The following is a 22,167-nucleotide window of genomic DNA, read 5'->3' on the forward strand; positions in this document are numbered from 1 at the left end:
GAGCCCCATTTCAGCTTATTTTTTTTTATAAAAACTATCCATCCACTCAACAGAAAGTCTCCAGGACCTTTCCTCTGAACGCAGGTAGCTAAGAGAGGGCCACCAAAATTGCCACTTCAATTTCCTAAATTGTTCAACTAATTGACCAAGGACACAAGAATACATATTTTGAGAGCATTTTGAAGACAGTGGACATAAAATACTCACCATATAAACCACATGGGTCCCCACTTGACATTTTCTGTTTTCACTGCTTTTTTTTTTAACAATAACACAATCCAGGAATGATTAAATTATATGAAAAACAGAACAAAAAAAAAAAAACTCATTGCGCAGACAAATCACTTATTGCAGAGAATTATGTTACAAAGTAGACGACACTTATATTTTGTAGATCTATCTTAAATCATGCAGGCCACACGTCAAAATGCAGATAAAAAAATATATAAATATTTCATATTTAAAATGGAACGATTATATCATGCGGGCCCCCCATCCTGGGTTGTTGCCTGCTTTGCACCTGTAGCCTCCGAGCTCTGGACCCCCTGCGACCCTGACTAGAATAAGCGGTTACAGAAAATGGACCAATGGATAGATAGATGGATGGATGGAAGGATGGATGTTGATTTTATTCCAGTAATTCCAACAGTTCTAGAAAAAAAAACCCATTGGTTTATTAATAAATGTATGAACTTTTATTCTTCAGAAATTCATTTTACAGCTTTGCACCCAAAAAAATGGATCAAGCCAATTTATTTGAAACGCAGTTTATGGAAACACTGCCGACATGTTTTCACCAACAGTACAACGTGGACATTTTAACACAAGGTTTCAGAATGTCCTCGTCCTGCGTTCCCTGCCATTTCTGATTGATGTATTCAATTCTAACAACATAATCTGACATCTTGAACCGGGCCTCTTTTCTAAGATACTCAAAGATAACATGTCAGACATTAACTTCCACCATCCCTTATGCCTTTAAATGCAACTTAAACAGCAGATGCCCAGAACCAGGTCAGGGAAGCCTTGATCTAATGTAAACAACTACTTAACCCAAGAATACAGGCACTGGGAAGACGATCCCAAGCAGGATTTCCGTAGACACATCTGAGGCAAATACACCTCATATCAGATTCCTCCAAGGCTGTAGGAAGCGATGATATTCAGCGGAATCAGCATTCATCACATTTTGACATACTTCAGTAAGTGGAGGTAACATATGTTGTAGTTTGTTTAAAAAAATAAGTAATATGTGATGTGGACAAAAAATAAAAACCACCTACTTATCTACAGCTTTCGGTGACGATTGCAGTTGTGCAGCCACCATTTTCCTCCAAGGCAACCTTTAAATTTGTGCTGCAGCTGCTATTATGTAAAGACACACCATCAGAACTTCCAAACCACAACCAAAATAATTCATAACATTACCGTGGAATTACATGTTGGATTCTGGGCAGAACAGCGCCTCCTTGTGTGGGCTCCTGCGTATGTACCTCAGGAGGAGCCATAGGTAAACACCATTCAACACTAGGGTTGGTAGTAAAAACTAATTTTTCAAAACAGACCCAAAATTCATTTCATAAAAAACCCCAAATGAAGAGACCTGGGTAACAGATGCGCATCAGAGCTCAGACAAGGTCTCTGCTTCCTTCAAAAAGGGCAACTTAAGCCCATCTTTCTGGGTTAATCTCCTACCATCTACACAGATTCCTGAGTAAAATCCCAAGCCATCATTTGGCATTACTGGTATAATTTAAATGTGAAAATTTTGATATTTTATAATCAGTATCGAATAACTTTTAATATGGCACACACGTATGTATATAGAATACACAAACGTATGTAGATATTTACATAGACTTATATACAGGCATACAAACACGCACACATATACATACATGACAAATAAGTGATGTACGTATATGTAGAGAGAAGAGCATATGCATGCATGTCCAAGCACAGGGTCCTCAGTCTTCAGTGAAGGTCATTCTGCTAGGTCCATTCCTCATCCACCGTCGATACCTCTTCCACCTGGGATCTGTGGCCATCTTGACTTTCATCTCCTCCTCCTGCTCCTCCTTGTAGACCTAACAAAAACCCAAGAGGTGGATAAGGAGTCCTTGCCCAGCTTATTTTGTATGCAAAGCAACTGAATTGCCAAAGAACCTTCACAGTCTCAAAAATAAGTTTATCAGTAGCATTTTAATATGACTTATAACTCATCTACTGAGAGTCAACTGAGGTACTACTGTCTATAGAAAATACCTCTATAAATATTGATGCACAGAATAATTTTGAACTACAAACACTGACCTACACATTAATATAATTACACATGTACAGGACACAGAAGACACTGTTTTCCCCGTAGTGAACCACACTGAACTTCTGTGATAGATTCAGGTTTGTCACATTACTCAAACGAGGGAACCAAAGACAGCGGTGACTGAAACCCCACTGCAGCTCCACCTGCGTCATAAAACCAGTGTGGATCCTTAAACTCACCTGGTAGTTCTCCTTGATCCAGAGCTGCCTCTCTAGGAAAGTGTTCCTCTGGTGGTCCTCGAGGCTGTCAAACTGAGCCTGAGACATCTTCATATGCTTGCGGATGATGTAGAGCTTCTCAGCGTGCCCGTACTCTTCTCTGCAGATGTTGAAGCGGTAGACCCAGGTGCAGTACCACACTGCATAAACACAAGCGTAGTAGGGGAAAAGAACTATCTGGCACAGGAGGATATCGAGGACGTTGGGCTTCTGGTAGCCGCCTTTGATGTCAATCTTGTTTTTAATGATGTCACGGATGATCTCCTCCTCCTCCTCCCGGAGCTCCTCCTTGGAGCGCTTGTTTCGGCCCTTCTTCGTCTTGTTGAGCAACCCCTGCTGCTTGGCCAGCTCAGTGGCTTGGAGGCGGTACTTGGGCACAGTGGACAAGTAGTTGATAGCCTCAGTGTAGCTGCTCCACCAGCTGTAGTACTGAGGCGATTCGAGGGGAACAAAAAGCAAGGTTCATGTCATTCAGACTTAAGTCTGGTGTTACAATAATCACCCATAAATCAGCTGTATGTTGACCAAAGCCCTGCAAGTTAAATATTTTGCTACAACAATTCTTCTTTGTGGATTTGAACTGCATCACTTGGATAAGGGGCTTCCAACCCTTTCACTGGGAACTAAGAACCAGAAGCAAACCATTTTGAGAATTATTGGCCTTGTTAAACCATCGAGTTCTGAAGCTGGAACAGAAAAAAAACTCACCAAACAACTTTGCCCAGGCCTAGCCATGCAAGCTACGCATGATGTATGGAATATGGAACATGAAGATTCAAATAACTGTTAGTTTATCAATAATACTGAGTTACCAATAACATTGATCACACCCATTGGTGGTTGCCATACACCAAACTTTATATAAACATTGAAGAGAACAAGCACAAAACAAGCTGCCAAAAACAAACAAGATAATAAACATATTATGGCATAAAAATCAGATTTCTTATATCTTCTCTACAGGATAAGAAGTAAAATTAGATTTTAAAAAGCATGGTGGTTATATATTTGTTGTGATTCTGCTCACCCAGGTGAATCACTGGTATACTGATTATTATCTGCTGTGTGCCAGCCAACAATAAACTGCAACAATAGAATAAATTGCTAAAACAGCAGGCAAGTTGTCATTTGATATATATCTGTAAAATGCTGATTGTGGTATTACTACATATTCATATGTTTTATGCTGTTATATATCATCATGATTAAATGTATCCCTTCTCTATAGCTTTAATTATTACATAATTTCACCTTGGTGAAAACTAATGGTACCAAGTGTAGCTGGAGAACCATAGAATCAAGGATATATCTACTGTCAATTTTACATTTTTATCATTACATGCATGAATACAAGTTTCATTTGAACCTTACATTTAACATTTTGTGTATGAAAACATTTTCCAGAAAGAAACATGGTATGCCCAAATCGCAGAAAACGTAACCAATTACCTGGAAGACTGAAATAGCACAGACAGTTACGAGGATCACTATCCTGATGTCGACCTTAGGCGCCAGCCGCCTGCGGTAGTACGCATAGTAATGACGGTAGTATTCCTCTGGATGATCCAGCATATTATCATAATCCCTGCGAGTCTCCTCATCCTGTGGGATTGTGTGAATTCATATTAATAACACAAATTTATTAGTATTATAATTAAGAATATTCGATGAATAAACTAGTAGCATTTAAATATGCAATTTTCATTCTGTCACTATCAAATGTTTTATATAAACCAACGTAAATAGCTAGCTAACTAGTAAACATTTTCATGGAAAGCAATTCGATACATACTTCTTATAAATAGCTGTTGACTAGTTTTATAGAACACGTGTGTTGCTCAGCTTTGTCAGTAGTTCTATTTACTTGCTTACTAGTACTTACTTTAAGCGTCTCGTAAGCTGTTGCCAGGAGCAGGAATTTTTGCTGGGCACTTTCTCTGGTTTCCCCCTCCAGACTTGGATCAACGCGAAATCTGTCTGGGTGATATCTCCTGGCCAACTGTCTATAAGCACGGGCAATTTCCGATTTGGTAGCCTCTCTTGTAACTCCAAGGACATCGTAGCATATTTTTGTGCCACAATATAACCCCTCGATCAAAGCAGTCGCTGAGGGAATGCAAACGCCAAAAAGGAATACAACATTTATAAAGGTGCCCATTCTTAAACTTTTCAGAAGCAAACCCCCATCTGCATCTGGTCGCCGGAAATAACCGTCAGCATTAGAGTCGATGACATTGCATGCTGGGAAATGTAGGTATTCTTATTTAAAACGCTAGAGTTTATTTCATGAAATTCCGTAATAAAAATGTGCTTGAATGTTAGCTGTTTTAGCCAGAGATCAAGTGTTTATTATAACAGGTCAAATGCTTCGCACGTAAGTATGTTTATCTGTAAAGACAGATATGCAGCTGCCAAGTCTACACCTTTTTCAGATGAAAATCTCACGGGTTGTCATGCGCCCAAACCAAAGAAAAAATGACGACGTGTCGCAGAATGGATGTGCAGTGGCTGATCCTAGTAAGGGTGGGCAAACGCCCAGGGTGGCATCTTCTGAGGGGGTGCCAATTTAGCACACCGCCGCCCCCCGGTCTACAACTTTTAACGTCGCCATGAGCTGATATAGGCCCATGTGAACGTTTATAATTCTACGTACAAAATAATCAATTATAGAAATTCAAGTTGTGAATTTGTAGCAGGCAGAGATTTACACGTATGATATACCCAAAAACTAAACTGAGCTTAATTTTGCCGTTTCTGCAACATCACCAGCAATTTGAAGAAGGTTGCAGAACTGGCCTGGTGACAGGCGATACCTATACTGTAGACAGACCTATGGAATGCCATAACACTCAAAATGAAATATACCGAAAGGGTGTGTATGTGGCATGTTATGCTGTCTGAAACCACAGATAGGTAAACTCTCCCCAGAGGGGGTGCCAATTCAAGATCTCCACCCACCCAAGCAGAATGGACTCCTGGCCGAAGGAGAACTTATTAAACATCTGCTTCATTGTTGTTGGCGTTCATGGCTGAAACACACATTTTCCCAACTATGTACAGCTGCTACAACCTGGGCGCAGAGTACTGGCAGAAATTCAAAATTTTGCAGTTATTAATTAAATTGCCACTAGATGGAGCCATGGCCCTAGTGCAGAGACTATGGTGTTATGCAGTTGTGCCTTGAGTCTTTCCTTCACTACTGTAAAGCGGCACCTCATCTGCAGACCACAGGTATGCTCTCTGTCACAGTTCCTTTGATCTTCTTCTTGGGATATGTCCTGAAGATCCACTGGGTGTGGTCACCCCCATCATCCAGAATCTGGAAGAACAGGAAGAGGAAGGGCCTGTAATTAATTCTACCAAAGAAAATGCAGTTTTCAGCAGTTACAGAGCTGTGCCAGTGATTTGTGGTTTTGGATGATCGCAGCCTACCATATTGGGCTGCAAGATCTCGATGTTAACACAACGGTTGATGCACCACCAGAAGTCATCTTCAGACTACCTCTGGCAGCCAGACAACATCAGCAGTCATGAGATCGATGCTGCTCTGTGACTGATCACCTTCCTGCAGCCTGAGAGCAGCTACAAGCTTGCAGAACAGACTGCTGGTGCACACACAAACACGCATACTGCTCTGCGATCTAAATCTACCCCCGGCCCTAGTTTGGCCGGCTTGATCTTCTTGATGCAGTAGTCTCTTTCCTTTGGAGTTCTTCTGCTTTTGATCCCGTGGTGGGAGGGGGGTCAAATCATCGGAGCTGTCTTAATAGTAGGCAAGATGTAAGGGGACAGCGGTTTCTCTTGGTCTAAAAGGTCATAGATGTACTGAGGCGCAGAGAACCTGTCGTACAATGCAGAATGCAGCTAAATATGGGTTCATGACTGTGCATTGGTTATGGACGCCCCCATGTGGCCATTTTCCTTCTGGCCAGCGTGTGCATATCCAGTGCCCGAACGTTTTTTTTTTCTGGATTTTAAAACTCAAATTAGATTTTAAATTATTTGTAAAACGATTATTCATAAGTGTGTGTATTATTGTGTACTCAATCATTAAATGCCTCTAAAAGTAAAATAAAACAAAGTCTGCTTTCATATCATTTTCTCTACATCCTAAAAATGCATTCAGCCATCTTGCTGTATTTGAAAGATTACCTGTTGTTTCATCAGGTTTATAAATATATTGTAAACTTTAATTCAGCATATGCAGCTCATTACTAAGAATCTCTATATTACATTGTATGTCTGGTAAATTCTACCTACTGTATATCATGTCAGTGTTTAAAAATGTAAAATTCCGACTAGATGCATTTCTGCATCTTATAGTATTCGTAGGGGGTGACCACCTAATCCATGTCGGAGGTGGACACTACGAGCTACTTCAAGTTTTACAAACTACTTTAAAACTGAAAGGCTACTATGCTTGGCTAATTACTTCAATTTTTCTTGTGCTTCAACTGCTTTGTTTCCTTGATTGAAAGATTCATCCAGCTGTTTCACATTAACATTAGTGACACATGCATGATTAGAGGACACTGACCAATCAGCACACGGCAAGCTTTTTAATTGAAATGGTAGTTTACAAACCCTGTCCTAGCTCACAGTGTCCCCCTGACATGGATTGGGTGGTCGCCCTATATTCGTATGTGATTAGCGGAAATTAGCGAACTTTCTGACATCTTACTAACCAAAATTTTAAACCAATCAGTTAACTGCGATTTTCTCTAAAGGAACTAAGTCAGTTCTCTGTGCTAGATAGGCCTAGAATGTGTCTGCGGATGGAATCATAGAGGAACCTTTGCCAATTTTATGTTGGAATCAGCTACCTATTGACTGAATGAATATTCCATTCATCAGTCTTCTAGCTTGGACATAGGTTAGTGATAATGAATGTGAAAATAAAAATATTCAAGATAATTAAATAATGGAGGATCAACAACATACATTAATAATAAATATACGTTACTTTTGTTTTTAAATAAATTATGCAAAGAGTTTGAGGGTAGCTAACTTTCCATATTTTATTATAAAACTAGAATTATACAAAAATTTCAGTCATCAGCGATAACCATATCTGTCAATTCTTATCTCTTACACCTGAATGCTTAGTCATACCATTAAAGAAATCACATTCTAGTCTTCTCCTTCATAAAGATCTTTACATATGGATAAAACAGATACATAAGGGTTTGTGTTTATAAAGTAGATAAAGTGGACTTCCATTTTTATATTCAGGTTTCGTCTCTTCTCCAGTGACTCACGAATGATTTAAACCCAGTTCAGTAAACCAGTTCAGTGTTCAAACCTTTTACAATGTTGCCTATAGATTCATGTCATCCATCTCCTTTCTTCGGGGGTTTTATGTGAACTGACACCAAATGCCAAAAAGCAGCTGCTCAATCCCTGTTAAGCCGCTCTGTTTACTAGCAATTAGAGACAGTCCACCCACAGAAGCTATTCTGACACTAATACCAAATAAAGTCAGTTTATTTTTATACTGTCGATTTAGACGTGATGTCATAATGGTGGTTAACAGTGACATAACAAACCATAGTGTCTGAAGAGAATGTGTTAGGAATAGTGTCGTATTTATATATTAGGAAAAATGAGTACTGGTGCAGGGGACGTGTGTTGCTCTGGTGGATCATCTTTTGCGTAGAGTGAGTCTGGTTCCAGGTCTTTCAGCTCTCAAACGTTTTCAGTGTGACGTGTGGTGCTAGGAGGCCAAGCAGAGACCATATGGAGATTAAGTATGGATATAGAAATAGACAATATAAGAAAGCATGCTTCAATCTATAATTACAATAATTACATGGTATCAATCTATAATTACAATAGATAGCTACCTAGCACATGTATTTTAGGTAAAACAATATCAGTTATATAAACTGAATTAGAACAAACTAGCTGAGTGCATAAATTTCAATAGTAAAATGGCATATTGCCCAGTGTTTTACAATAAAAATGTGAAATAATCCTTGCCCTCATGTGCCAAAGTTTGCTTGTCATTAGCACAGCCACCCTCTTATCACTGGTCCCCAGCACCGAGGCTGCTTATCTCGCTAAGCCAGCCGACTGCAGCAAGCTTATAACAGACCCAGGTAGACAAAGGAGCTGGCCGGGGCCTAAAATACAGCCTAAATGGGCAAACGGACACCTCACCTGCTCCAGTGGAGTCTGACAGTGGGCCGCACAGCTTTATAGTCCACTGAATGGCGCTAGAGCGGCTTCTCCTGGGACTTTGACTGGCAACTATCAGCTTATAAGTCCATGTGCTTGACTATCACCATACCTACAGATACGATTTTTCTTCTGCAATGTCATGGTTGGTTGAGATATGACTGCCCCACCTGCCCTAAGTTTCCTATTTCCATCTAATCTCTATACGGAATTGCAGAGTTACCTCATTGATTGGTTTTCCGATCGGCTTCACAGCAGGGCTGACTGGGAAAATCACTTTGACAGAAACGTTTGTGTGAACATTTTACATTTGAAGCTGGATAAATAGTGTGGCAAGCTGTTCCTGGTCAACTGGCCACAAAGAGAATGAGATTTATGTGAGAATGGACATGCTGGCCAAACTCAGGCATTGTACGTGCCCCTGGATCGCAGCCATTGGGATCATCCTGATCTGTGGTTCACTGTGAAGATGTGACTCGCGGGCAAAATTAGGGTGGACAGACAAGGGGCCAAGAGACAATGGACAGGAAGAACATGATAAGGAATGGACAGTCGGAGAATGGACAGGAAGAACATGATAAGGAATGGACAGTCAGGGAATGGACACACATAACATGATAAGGAATGGACAGTCAGGGAATGGACAGGAAGAACATGATAAGGAATGGACAGTCAGGGAATGGACACACATAACATGATAAGGAATGGACAGTCAGGGAATGGACAGGAAGAACATGATAAGGATGGACAGTCGGGGAATGGACACGCATAACATGATAAGGAATGGACAGTCGGGGAATGGACAAGAAGAACATGATAAGGAATGGACAGTCGGGGAATGGACAGGAAGAACATGATAAGGAATGGACAGTCGGGGAATGGACAGGAACAACATGATAAGGAATGGACAGTCAGGGAATGGACACACATAACATGATAAGGAATGGACAGTCAGGGAATGGACAGGAAGAACATGATAAGGAATGGACAGTCGGGGAATGGACAGGAAGAACATGATAAGGAATGGACAGTCGGGGAATGGACAGGAACAACATGATAAGGAATGGACAGTCAGGGAATGGACACGCATAACATGATAAGGAATGGACAGTCAGGGAATGGACAGGAAGAACATGATAAGGAATGGACAGTCGGGGAATGGACAGGAAGAACATGATAAGGAATGGACAGTCGGGGAATGGACACGCATAACATGATAAGGAATGGACAGTCGGGGAATGGACAGGAACAACATGATAAGGAATGGACAGTCGGGGAATGGACACACATAACATGATAAGGAATGGACAGTCAGGGAATGGACACACATAACATGATAAGGAATGGACAGTCAGGGAATGGACACACATAACATGATAAGGAATGGACAGTCGGGGAATGGACAGGAAGAACATGATAAGGAATGGACAGTCGGGGAATGGACAGGAAGAACATGATAAGGAATGGACAGATGGGGTGGAAACGAAGAACGTGATAAGTGATAGACAGACCGGGTTGGACAGGAAGAACTTGGTTAGTAATGGACCAACTTGGGTAGACAGGCAGGCGACTAGGAAATGATGAATGAAGGTAAGTGATCTGGAATGAGAAATGGTGGAGGCTTCCTGGATATGGTGGGGGAGTCTGAAGTTGGTGGGATGCTGAGTGGGGTGTCTACTGCTGGTTTTCATTTGGGGGGGGGGGTGTTGCTGCTCTTCTCGCAAGTCTGTTAAAGAGGGTAGAGCCACACTGCAGGTGCAACTGTGGGACGCGCCACTGGCCACTGAATGCAGCCCATTCAGCTGGGCCCACTGGGGCTGTGCTACGGGCTACCGGATAATCCCTTTGGTAATCGGATTATGTAAATTCATACTCCACACAGAGAGGCTTTCATGGAAGACTGCATCTCTGAAACGACACTTGAAGGGTGGAGAGAAACAGTGACAATTGCTTAAACTAGACATTATTTCTAATTTGAGCTGGCTGGAAGTGGGGAAGAGAGTGTGGCGATGGTTTGCCGATAGGGGGGCCTTAGCACTGGGCTGGGCCTGTAACAGGACAAGAGCAGCTTCCAGACCTGCCTGGGCCCTTCGTGACGCTGTCACGTCGACTCACACTCACGTTCTACCCCATGCCTGTGCTCCCAAAATGGCTCAGCCAGATTACTGCACGACATTGTCTAAAGCCTGCTTCTGCTATTGTGCCATTTTACGCTCCCATACGGCACGGAAGCTCTCTTTCTCTTGACTGCATTCTGGAGCATCTCTTTAAGACTATTCCTCAGCCCTCAAAATCAATGAAGATGTAGCACCGGGCATTTGTGTAAGAAATGCTAACATTTACTGCGAAAGTTCTGAAGGCAGGATAGGACTGAAGGCTAAGGTAAAAAAAAAAAAAACACAACTGGAGGACAATGAAGGAAAACAATGGGCGCACAAAAACATAAGAAACCTGGAGAAGCTAGTCTGGGCTTAGAGATCATCTCACAATGCCTCTCACTATGATGCCAAAAGAATCGTAAATACAAATGCCAACTCCATAATCATATTCTTCCTGCCACATTTTGTAACATTGTGTTCACACACTGATAATACGTAAGGTTTTTAATCAATAACACTTATTAACTGCTTATTAATTTGCAAAGCGTCACTAACATATGGTTATGTTTTTATCAATTTTATTAATTTTAAGTATAACAGAAATAACAGAAAATAACAGAAATAACTAATTGGTAATTGTTAACTATTACTTTCTGGCTAATGAAGATTATATATAACCAGATCAATATGGCCAATTTTTGTGTATTTTTTCTCTTGCAATTGAAGAATATTAGACTGTAATGCATGTTAATATGAAGTCTCACAGGAACCATCAACTTTATCACAGATGCTAGCAGGAAAACACGTTGTAAATCTCCTAGCTTAGCATGCTTGTATTGTTTTTAGCTTTGCATGGTAAGCTTAGTAAGTACATAAGGTAATGTAATGTAAATGAAAGCCTGCCGTGCCATAAAGCAGGCCGTGGGAAGAGCCCAGGGGCAGCACGCGTCACACAATGAAGTCCAAGCTGCTATAAAGGGGCAGGCGTGCCTCCTCTCCCAACAGAGAGCGCTAGCATAGAGAGCGGCCAGAGAGGGCTAGCAGCACAAACCACGCAGAAATCCATCGCCGAGAGCCTGTGGTCAGAGTCAGCAGTCCTGACAGCTAGCCGTGGGAGCCATCTTTAAGATCTAGCAGAGAGTATGGAGAGGACATAAGGAGCCGGAGCGAGCAGTGACTCAGCTGGCCATCGCATCCGCCCGTCCACAGGTGAGCAGGCATCTGCACGTATTCATATAGCGGTGGCGAGAGTGTACACCAGTAAACTGCGTGAGAAACGATGTGAGTCGTCCTGTGATGTCAAATCCCTTGTACATCCGCGAGACTATAAAAATTGCTATTCTGTGTTATACTGTAAATTTTCTGTACTGAAAGGCACTGTCTCACTGTAAAACATGAATGTTAAAATATATATGCTGCAATATTCCAGTTTCATTTCTATTAGGTTGCACTCATGTATTTTATTGTATGGAAAGTATTATATTCATTTAATAATTTGTTGTTAAAAAAAAAGCTATGCATTTGAACTACATTACTGCAAGGTTTTATTAAATGCATAACTATAGAATATATTTTTACATAAAAATAAATTTTGACTTTCTTTTAAAGCAAATATACGCTTCTATTTGAGGGATATTCCCTCAAATAGAAATACTTTTGCGGTTTATATTCTGCTTCTGTTTGTGGAAATGAGTAGTATTCTACAACAGCGGCTGTCAGTAACATAAAAATGTGCGCATATGTACCCAGTTATTTAAACAAAAATTTGTTTTACAATTTCACTTTTCCAGTATTACCTTATAACCAGTGCTGGGCATTTCAGATCCAGAAGCTACAAATCCAGACCAAGATTTTGTTTCTACCAACTAGTCGTGCAAAAAGAGTCACAGTCACAGAGTACTCATTTGGTTGGTAGGAACAAAAATTTGGTCTGGATTTGTAGCTTCTGGACCTGAAATACCCAACATTGCTTATAACTTATTTTCACATTATAAGGGACTTTCACATTACTAAGGGACTTTCACATTACTAAGGGAATGTGCAATTAGAGCCCATGGCTCCAACAATAAGGCATCATTAAAAAAGTGTTAGTCAAGCGGGTGCCCTGATTCTTTCTGCAGATCAAGACGCCGACCCCCCCCCGCTCCCACCCCCTGCCTCACCATGACCAGGAAGGTGTTCACCAACACGCGGGAGCGCTGGCGGCAGCAGAACGTCAACAGTGCCTTCGCCGAGCTGCGCAAGCTCCTCCCCACCCACCCCCCGGAGAAGAAGCTGAGCAAGAACGAGATCCTGCGCCTGGCCATGCGCTACATCGGCTTCCTGGTGCAGCTGCTGGAGCGCCAGGGGGGGCGGCCCACCCTCCTCAGCATCCTGCACTCGGCCCAGGGGCTGGCCAGTGACACAGACCCCCCTTCTCCCGGCTCCAGCTGTGACAGCTCTGAGGCCTGGTAGCGCCCCCCCCCCCCCTCCATGCAGCCCTGCTATCTCTGTACATGTACAGTCTACCAGAACTGCTGCCAAACCAGTGCCAACGCATCCCATCTTCGTCCCACCTCCATTCCATCTCACCACGGCCCAATTCTAGCCCCAGCCAGGCTGAGCTCTTGAGAAGATGCGTAGGGGGTTTTCTGAACACGGTTAGAGGATATGCCGTTGGGATAGGCCGCTGGTCTTCAACCAAGTTTTGATACTTTTAACTGGGGTATACCGAACCTTTATGGCCAGCTTAGCACTTGCACATATCCAGGGATTCTAGTCCTAATTATATATAAGGTCAGTCTGTTTTAGATACGACAGATCACACACATCAGACAGCCTTGCACACCGGGGATATCCTGCAGGCAAACAAAATCAGAAACCTGACACCAAAAGAGAGACTCCATCATTTGATGCATTCAGGCAAATATCTGAAACACATGAAATAAATTCTCATCAAGGACTGCTGGGAGATTTGAGGGAAACGAGGAAGAATCCCTAACCATCTCATCAAGGGCAGCAGTGAGTTCACACAAAAGACAAAGGGAGCCCGGATGCCTTGTTCTGTTTAAATGTCAATAGGAAAGAAAGACAGTGCTTAACAAAAGCCAGGAACTGCGATGACTGGCTGGGGTAGAGCTCTGCTTTGGCTATAAACAGTACTGCGGGGGCCCATAAAGACAACCTCATTTCATCAACAAGGACCACAGGAATAATATGTAGGATTTTTTTGTCTATTTATTGGGGCATCAGGGATTAGACTCGTGGGAAAATAGACAATCTTTTTAGTGATATGTATGTTCTGTTTGATCACTGCTTATCACAGCTTAATTTGCTGTTTGTACAAGAAATATGTAGCCAAAGATTGTTGTTTTTTCTGATCAATTTTTCTCATCGGTGGGCTATTAATATTTAACGTTATATTGGTATCTGTATTGTTTTCCATGTTAATTCTATTGGATTTGTTTTTATGTCGAAATGTATTTATTATAATTGTATTTATTTGTCAATAGAAATGTGTGAAAATACCTCCTTTGCTTATCTGGAATTCTGAAAAACACCATTCTATCATTGCTATCTAAAGGAGTAAAAACAAATTTCAGAATCTGTCGTGATCATTCACAATGTTATTTAACACTGTGAAATTGAGTTGATAAAGGACTGACTGAATTTTCCTTTAAAACAAACATCTTTGGTACGCTGACCGTGGTTTGCAAATCCATGAATGAATTATGGGCCATTCTCCTTTAAATGTTTTCTTGAAATGTTCTACAGAAGTCAGTTCCCTAGGTAATGAGCAGTACTAATGGTCCATTACACAGCCTTTGATCCCCAGACGAGCACAGTGATGACCCCTGGGTCATGTCCGAAAGCAGTGAGGACAGGGAATGAAAGGACAGCTTAACTTGTGACCTGGAGTCAGAGGTCAGCCTGCAGTGATGCCCTCAACCCTCTTTCTGACCATCATGAGCCAAAAAGGCTGAACTTCAGAAGGGGTGTGGCCAAGATCCTGAGATGTGCAGGACCACAAAGCGCTGTTTGTTTAATCCATGAATTAGCATATTTAATGCCCACTGACTGAACTCTACGGTCCAGGGCTTTCCATTTAGTCCTCCCATTTCTTCCTGTCCTCTTTTCATATATTTCATGTAATGGAATCATTTTCTGAGTATTAAATCTCCACTTTTGGTATGGCTGACCTTAATGTGGCAGAAGACAAACAGTGAAATGTCTATATCATTAGTCGCTTTAATGGTATACCTACCAGCGGCCCCACTGAGAGTCTGAAGACACCAGACACCAGACACTGTCAGTTCAAAGCCAGGAGCACACCCAGCTGATTTTAATTGACTGAAGCCGTCAGGTTGTTGGTGAATGTTGGTAACTGCCTGTCATGCCGATTCGTGTGGCACGGTTGGACCAAGTTGGCGCCGTTTTGGCTGGTTGAGCATGTTGAACTGGTGTTGAAGCTAGTTGGTGAGTCGGCTCTCTGACCAGGCTGTATGTCGACCAGGTCCCCTAGTCACCCTGGCGTGTTCCATGGCAAAAACCACACGACCGACAGGAGCTGTCTGATTGTCTGGCTTGGTTGGCGCTAGCTTTTTGTCACGGGCTTGATGTGTACCCAGCGTAAAGCACACAGTCCTGGCCCTGCTTTCGGACTCCAGCTCCCACACCGTCAGTCCTGCTAACGCAGATCGTAGCTGCAGCTGACCACACAGAGCAGCCTGGACAGGCAGCTGACACATTCATGCTCGCTATAGTACACTTCTCACTTCTCCTTATCATATTTTGTTTTTGTTTCTGACTACTGTACATCCCATGATATGTACAGCTGTATCAAATACATTCTAATTTTTGTTGACTATCTATCCATCCACCTTCCAGCTGCTGCGGAACAAGTTTGCAGTTGCTTATAATATAGAAGTATTCAATGTATTTAGCCAGTGCTTTTTATGAAGACAGCATTTACAGTTTTACCCAAATTATTTACTCTTTTCAGATGATTTACTCTTTTCACGCTCAGTGGAAAAGAAGGAAGAATCTTCTTCCTATGTTTCCAGAACCACTTCAATGGTTTATGAGTTCAGAGATGCTTTTTTAACCACCACTTCCTACTCGAAACTCATTTTTGCACGTTTGACCTTCCTCTTAGCTTTAACAAGCCTGGCCATTGTCATCCAACCTGTCATTGACACAGTGTCTTTACTATGGTAACTATAGTAGTACTCCTTTCTCGACGTTATTTTTTTGTAGCACCATCCTCTGTAAACTCTACATGAAAATCCAGTGATGGTGGTTGTTTCTGAGATGCTGGATTCACCATGTCTGCCACCAACATCCACGTCACGCTTATGATGATTTTTAACCTTGTCTGCATGCTGCATGTATTGAGTTGTGCCACATGAGTCACTGTTTGTATTTACCTAATAAAGTGGCCTTTGCGTGTATGTGTGCGTGTGTGTGTGTGCGTAATGCACGCATTGTTTGCTGTGTATGGACTACACTAGAATACCTGTCATATGTCGCATGGAACCTGTCACTTCAGCCAGATGACTCCACTGTGCCTGTAAAAGTCCACTTCGTATTCCGTTAGTGTCCACCCAAGTGCACGTTTCTGATAGGCTATTCCCTCTAGAGGCTCGAGGTAATGGCCTATTGAGGGCACATTTCCTTATCTGTGCCTAGCACACTGTGTGAGCCCGCTATCACAATGGGCCATGTCGCTGCCTCTCTTCCAAGCTGAGGACGCATGAGAAAGGCTCTCAGACTGTGGCTGCCAAGCGTTTGCTCCTGAGCTCTTTATCCTACTAAACTGATTCATATTATGCGTGTTTTGCTCTCCCACTCTGCCTTTCTCCCTCTCTCTCTCTCGCTGCTCCACCACCTTATCTTCCACTGCAGAACGGCCCCACCACGGCTGCAGGTGCAGGCTGGAGGGGTGGGAATGGGAGGGGGGGGGTGGGTCTGAGGACTGGGCAATGCCCTCTCCTGTGAAGCACTTTTTATGGGCTGCTGCCCCACATTTTAATCAGATTATGTAAATATACACTTCAAAAAGCACTAAAGTGTAACACACACCAGAGTGGGAGGTGGGAGGAGTCCGGAAGGTTGCGGCCTGATGACACCCCCATCACCCACACAGAATGACGTCCTCTGTCTGCATGCGTGTAAGTCACCATTCACTAGGGGTGTGTGCCCGGGTACCCACCATGAGAAGGTCCTGGCACTGCTCACTGGTATTATTTCTTTAGTTTTGTTACAGTTCAGTCACTGGCCACTGCTCATTATATTCTCACACAAAAGAAGGCTAAGCGAGTTTAAAATAAATTGTAACTATGAGCTAAAGAGTTGAAATTTGGTAGCATTTCCATTATGTTCATTTGGAGGATTAATGGCCATTAATGAGGTGGGAAGGTCCAGTGGCCAGTGGAAAAGAAAAAAAAAAAACCTTACAGCAAAATAGGTTGCATTGTAGAGCAGGATGAGGGAGCCCTCCAGTGGTAAATTGGGCTATTACAGGGACTGAAGGCATTGTCAGTGAATGCAAAGCACATTTTCTGAGCGCAAGCAATAATTCTGGGTCAACAAATAAGCCCGTGTCTGTATTTACCAATTTATCGCACCAATCACCATTCATCAGTTGTCATTGTTTATCTGTGTTATTAACCATTGATTGGTGATCCAAACCTAAGATATATCTAAATAACCTAAGATGACGCAAATCATTTTAAAATGTGGTGGGATTGCTGTCGCCAGAAATGGTGAATCCAGTGTCTCAGAGAAAGCCACCACCCTGAGATTCATGTACTGGAGAGTCTGAAGTTGAGAGCGTTCAATGCGTAGATTTACGATGGTTGATGAAGTCGCGGTATACACCTCGCTTTTCCCGCCTGTTGATTTGCACAAAGTGAACACGCAGACAAAGTCTGTTCCTGTGAGAAAAATGAACTCACCAACACCAACTAACTCTCCACCGTGAAGGGTAGCGTTAGTGTAAATGGGCAGTGAATAAAAAGCTAGACGACAAGAGAGGAGAGGACACAAAACTACAGTTATTTAGGAGGGAAAACCTCAAGGGGCCCGATTGGCTGCCCTCCCCCTTTGGGACATGCTAACAATACGTTACGCTCTTACGCTGTCTGTAGTTCCGCTCTCTCTTCAAACATCTGCAGACGCTTCTTCACGCCACGTGTTCAGGACATGGAGGTGCATGGAGGAGAGAGTGACACAGTTGTTCAGTACTGATGATGGGCTATAGTGTACTTGCCACTACCTAATTTCACTTTCCCTCAGACAGGGGGCGCTGGTGGTGATGCTCACCTAGGGTGGCATATAGGATGGGACTGGTACTGTTCTGGCTACAGACTGTGGACAGAGTAGGTCTGCAGTACCATATAATCACTGATAACAGTATTATTACTCAGGAAGTGAATATTTAATACTCTGAATTACACATTAACTTTATTAGAAGTTTTGAGTTTGACTTTAGCAACACAAACCCAGAAAGCCTGCAGATTGACATTAGAATATGTGTAATATGATTATATTTACTTCTAGTTACATTGCCTACAGCTGCTTTTTGAATCACATAATAGCAAACAGATGTAGGAATTATTAGCACAGGTAAATTTTAATATCTCCACCAATATGTTTTGAAATTAATTACATTTTAATTAATTATTATTTTATGATGATTATTAATTAATCGTTATGCTGAATGGTTGGTTCCTCCAAACTCAATTGTGGTATCCCCGTGAGTCTGTTAATGTGAGACTTAAATGGGATTCACTAATTACCAGTATCGCTTAGTAACCTGAGTTAGAAGGCTCGTCTGGTGAGCTGCATCACCAGGTAATGTAAACAATCGGTAGCGAAGCTCCCCTCACGCCCGATGAGAGAGTCTCGCGATATTTCAGGCGAGTTTGAGGTTTCAGAGCGTGTAGCTCAGGGGTGTCCAATCTTATCCGCAAAGGGCCGGTGTATATGCTGGTTTTTGGGATAACCTGTAGGTCAGCTGTTCAAACCCAGGTGTGAGGACTTTTCAGCCAATCAGTCCTCTAATTAGTAATCTAATTAGGGAGTTGCAGCGAAAACCCGCATACACACCGGCCCTTTGCAGATAAGATTGGACACCCCTGGTGTAGCTAGATCGCACAGAGGCAGGGACTATTGTGATCACTCAATGAACGGAGGCTGAAGTTGTGTAAAAGACATGCATTTATTCCTAACTAACACTACAACTAACATAAGACAGACATTACACTTAACGTAAACAACAAACACAAAATAACGGAATAGAAATAAACAATGTAATTATGGAAATGCAATGACCAGATTTAAATGGGTAATCTTAAAAGGGAAATACTGTTCTGCAAAGCAAGCACAGTTTGTGGAAATACAACCCTAAAGTCATATGTCAGGTTAACAGAACAACTTAGGTTGTTAGAATGAAAGGAAGTTGGTTTACTTGGTTGCAGAGTGTGTGTGTGTGTGTGTGTGTGTGGGGGGGGGGGGGGGTCTTGGCAGTAGGTTGCAGAGGCTGATGAGCTGACGGGATGATGGCACTCAGGAAGGCGTGGCGTTTGGAGCAGTTGTTGGAGTGGAGCCCCTTGGATTCTCTCTCCTTGTGAAGCTTTAAGGTGAAAGGCTTTGTCTTGGTTGCAGTTCTCTGTTGGGTAGCAGGCCTTCACCAGCAGGCTTCAGGAGGGCTTCTTGCGGGCTTCACTTCTCCTGGTCTGATGTTCTCCGCCTCTCTCTTCGGGCTGATGTTCTCTCTGCTCCTTCCCTGGCTTTGTTCTGAGGTGCCAGGTTTTATGGTCTAAAGTTCATGAATAGGGATGACCAGGAATTCGACTCCTGAACCAATGATTGACCATCCATTTGGCGGGCTTTCGGAGGGGGTCCGTATCAGTCCTTTTGGGATTTATGACCAGACCGATTCCCCTTTACTGATGACTTTCATTAAGCTGGTGTAACTTTTGATCCATACACTTTCATGGTAACCACTGACCAGATTTGGAATCAGGAGTGATTTTCCATCAGTTTGATACCAAAGATGCCATACCAGCCTAGTGGTTCACACCTCATACCATCTGTATTAATTAATTAACAATTGCTTATATCATGTATGTTACTGACTCACATCAGCACCTCAACAGATGTTACACTTTGTACAGACATTACATCACATATTCACATTGAAACAGCACATCTTACCCTTAGATAGGCGTGGCCGTTAGTTTGGGGTAATACCAATTTAAATTGCACATCTGGGAACAACATATTTTGGTTGATGTGGCTTATCCTAATTGATCTGCTCTCCAGAATGGATAATGTACACCTTAATTCAGTTCTTTTAATGCAGCATGGTAGAACACAAAGAGCTTGCTAACGGGCTACAAAGATCAGATAAGGCCCACAGAGGAATGTGGAAGAGAAGGGGGGGGGGGGGGGGGGAGTTTGTTAAACAAAGAAAGAAGAATCTGAAAGATAGGCCACATTGAGATACCTGGTTACACAATTTAATTTTCAGGATTCTTCTGGTATAACCATGAGAACATATATGCAGTGGTACAGTAGCTAATACCTATTTATTTATTCAAATTTATATAAGTGTTCAAGTATAAAGCGGTAAAATAGGTGATACTTCGTGAACATGGTTATAAGGGTGGCACACAAAACACTAAGATTGTCTAAGGACACATACAAACATAACTTATATATTGAGACTAGCAATCATAAGCAATGAAATATACAGGGTATACAAAAGCCGACTTAGAAGAAACTTTCTTTAGGGTGTTGGCCTATTGGGTGAGTGGTATGTAAGGCAGGATGTCTGGGGAGGGGGTTGTGTACCAAGTCGAGGGACCCCTATCCTTGAGGTCCACTCTGCTGTCTGTAAGTCCCTAAATCTTTTTGCCATAAAAGTTTAAATGCTGGCCTCCCTTGTTATCTGTGTGTATGTGTGTGTGTGTGTATTAAAGTGTGTTTGTGTTTGTGGGGTCACTAACCCCCCTTTTGTGCATATGGCCAGCGAGTACCTCTCATGTCATATGTGCATGTGTGGTCCTACACAGATGAGACTGAAACTAAAGGTCCTCTGTCTGTTACTGCTGTGGGCAGTGGTGGCTTGATGGTTAGGGAAGCACACTTGGCACCACTGAGGTTCCCTAAGCAAGGTACTGCTCCCTGCTATGTCGCAATGTCACATATGGGTCAAATGCAGAGGATGCAGTTCATTGTTGTGTGCTGTGGTGTGTCAACAATGACCACTAATCACTTAATTCTACTCTTAATCAATCATTAGTCTTTTTATTGTATGCAATATAGATACCGTTACTATGGTAATGGTGACATTAATAGTGTCAGGGGACGAGAGAGATGATTGTATTTTGGGCACCAAGTCCAGAAGTCTAAAGTCCACAAGTGTGATGTATGATTTTGTATGTGTGTTGACCCAGTTACATGCTGGAGGAATCCAACAGAGACAATGATAAACTAACACCTTTAATAATTCTTCACTGATGTCTGTGCCCAGATAAATATATGTTACAATCACCTAATATTAGGATTCCATCTAAATGTAACGGTAACACTTTACTTGATGGGGCACAAATACTTAGTAACAGCTTAGTTACTACTGAAGTACAAATCATGAACAAATATAGTCACTACTTCAGATGTGTCACGATTCAGTAATGATGAACAAACATGAGATCTGTATTTCACTTGTGTTATTCATTAATTGTTCCTTCAGTAGTTCAGAAAGATTTATAAAATTAACAGCAATAGTAACAAATATAGTTACTGCTTGGGATAGAACATGCATCATTAATGATGATTCATTAATGATGAATTAACATGAGATTAATATGTCACAAAGACTTAGTTTGTGGTTAATTAATGTATAAGTAATAGCATAATACTATATTATTTGTGCACCATCCAGTAAAGTGTTACCGATGTAAGACTAAATATTATGTAACTATTTACATAGAAGTCCCTAGTGAAACATCGGCCCTATAATCCAAGGTTTCTATGTTCTGGTGGTACTAAGTAATGTAAATGTCTGAATGATTTTGCAGTTTATAAAATGTCCAGGGTCCGTGCCAGAGGTGGGAAAACATTTAGCCTGGGGGGTGCTATGAGCAGCCAGGGAGGCAATGTACCTTCCACTTCTTTGTTAATACGGAAGTCCCCATCCAGACCATCCTTCAAATAAAAACCAGACCTAGTTAGTAAAGGCTGTGCTTTTGGATGCACACCAAGTCTCTAACTACAATGTAGTGAGTATAGCCTACTGTAGAGTATAGAGAATTGGTAAGAGATATTGGTAAAACGGACCACAGTTGATCCATGATCCATA

At 42.1% G+C, this 22,167-nt stretch overlaps 2 protein-coding genes across 2 annotated transcripts; one reads left to right on the plus strand and one right to left on the minus strand.

The window, feature by feature from the left end:
• Positions 1-672: 672 nt before the first annotated feature.
• On the minus strand, positions 673-4,792 carry dnajc25 (DnaJ (Hsp40) homolog, subfamily C, member 25). The gene is made up of 4 exons (XM_023803295.2): positions 4,427-4,792; positions 3,994-4,146; positions 2,506-2,973; positions 673-2,087 (listed from the first exon to the last, which is right to left on the minus strand). Exons 1-4 carry the CDS (start codon positions 4,700-4,702, stop codon positions 1,968-1,970), a joined length of 1,017 nt encoding a protein of 338 aa, XP_023659063.1. The 5' UTR covers positions 4,703-4,792; the 3' UTR covers positions 673-1,967.
• A 6,997-nt stretch (positions 4,793-11,789) lies between these two features.
• tal2 (T-cell acute lymphocytic leukemia 2) lies at positions 11,790-14,326 on the plus strand. The gene is made up of 2 exons (XM_023803296.2): positions 11,790-12,029; positions 12,941-14,326. Exon 2 carries the CDS (start codon positions 12,984-12,986, stop codon positions 13,272-13,274), a length of 291 nt encoding a protein of 96 aa, XP_023659064.1. The 5' UTR covers positions 11,790-12,029; positions 12,941-12,983; the 3' UTR covers positions 13,275-14,326.
• The last annotated feature ends 7,841 nt before the right edge of the window (positions 14,327-22,167 follow it).

This window comes from Paramormyrops kingsleyae, chromosome 2, assembly GCF_048594095.1.
Source record: "Paramormyrops kingsleyae isolate MSU_618 chromosome 2, PKINGS_0.4, whole genome shotgun sequence".
Taxonomy (NCBI): Eukaryota; Metazoa; Chordata; class Actinopteri; order Osteoglossiformes; family Mormyridae; genus Paramormyrops; species Paramormyrops kingsleyae.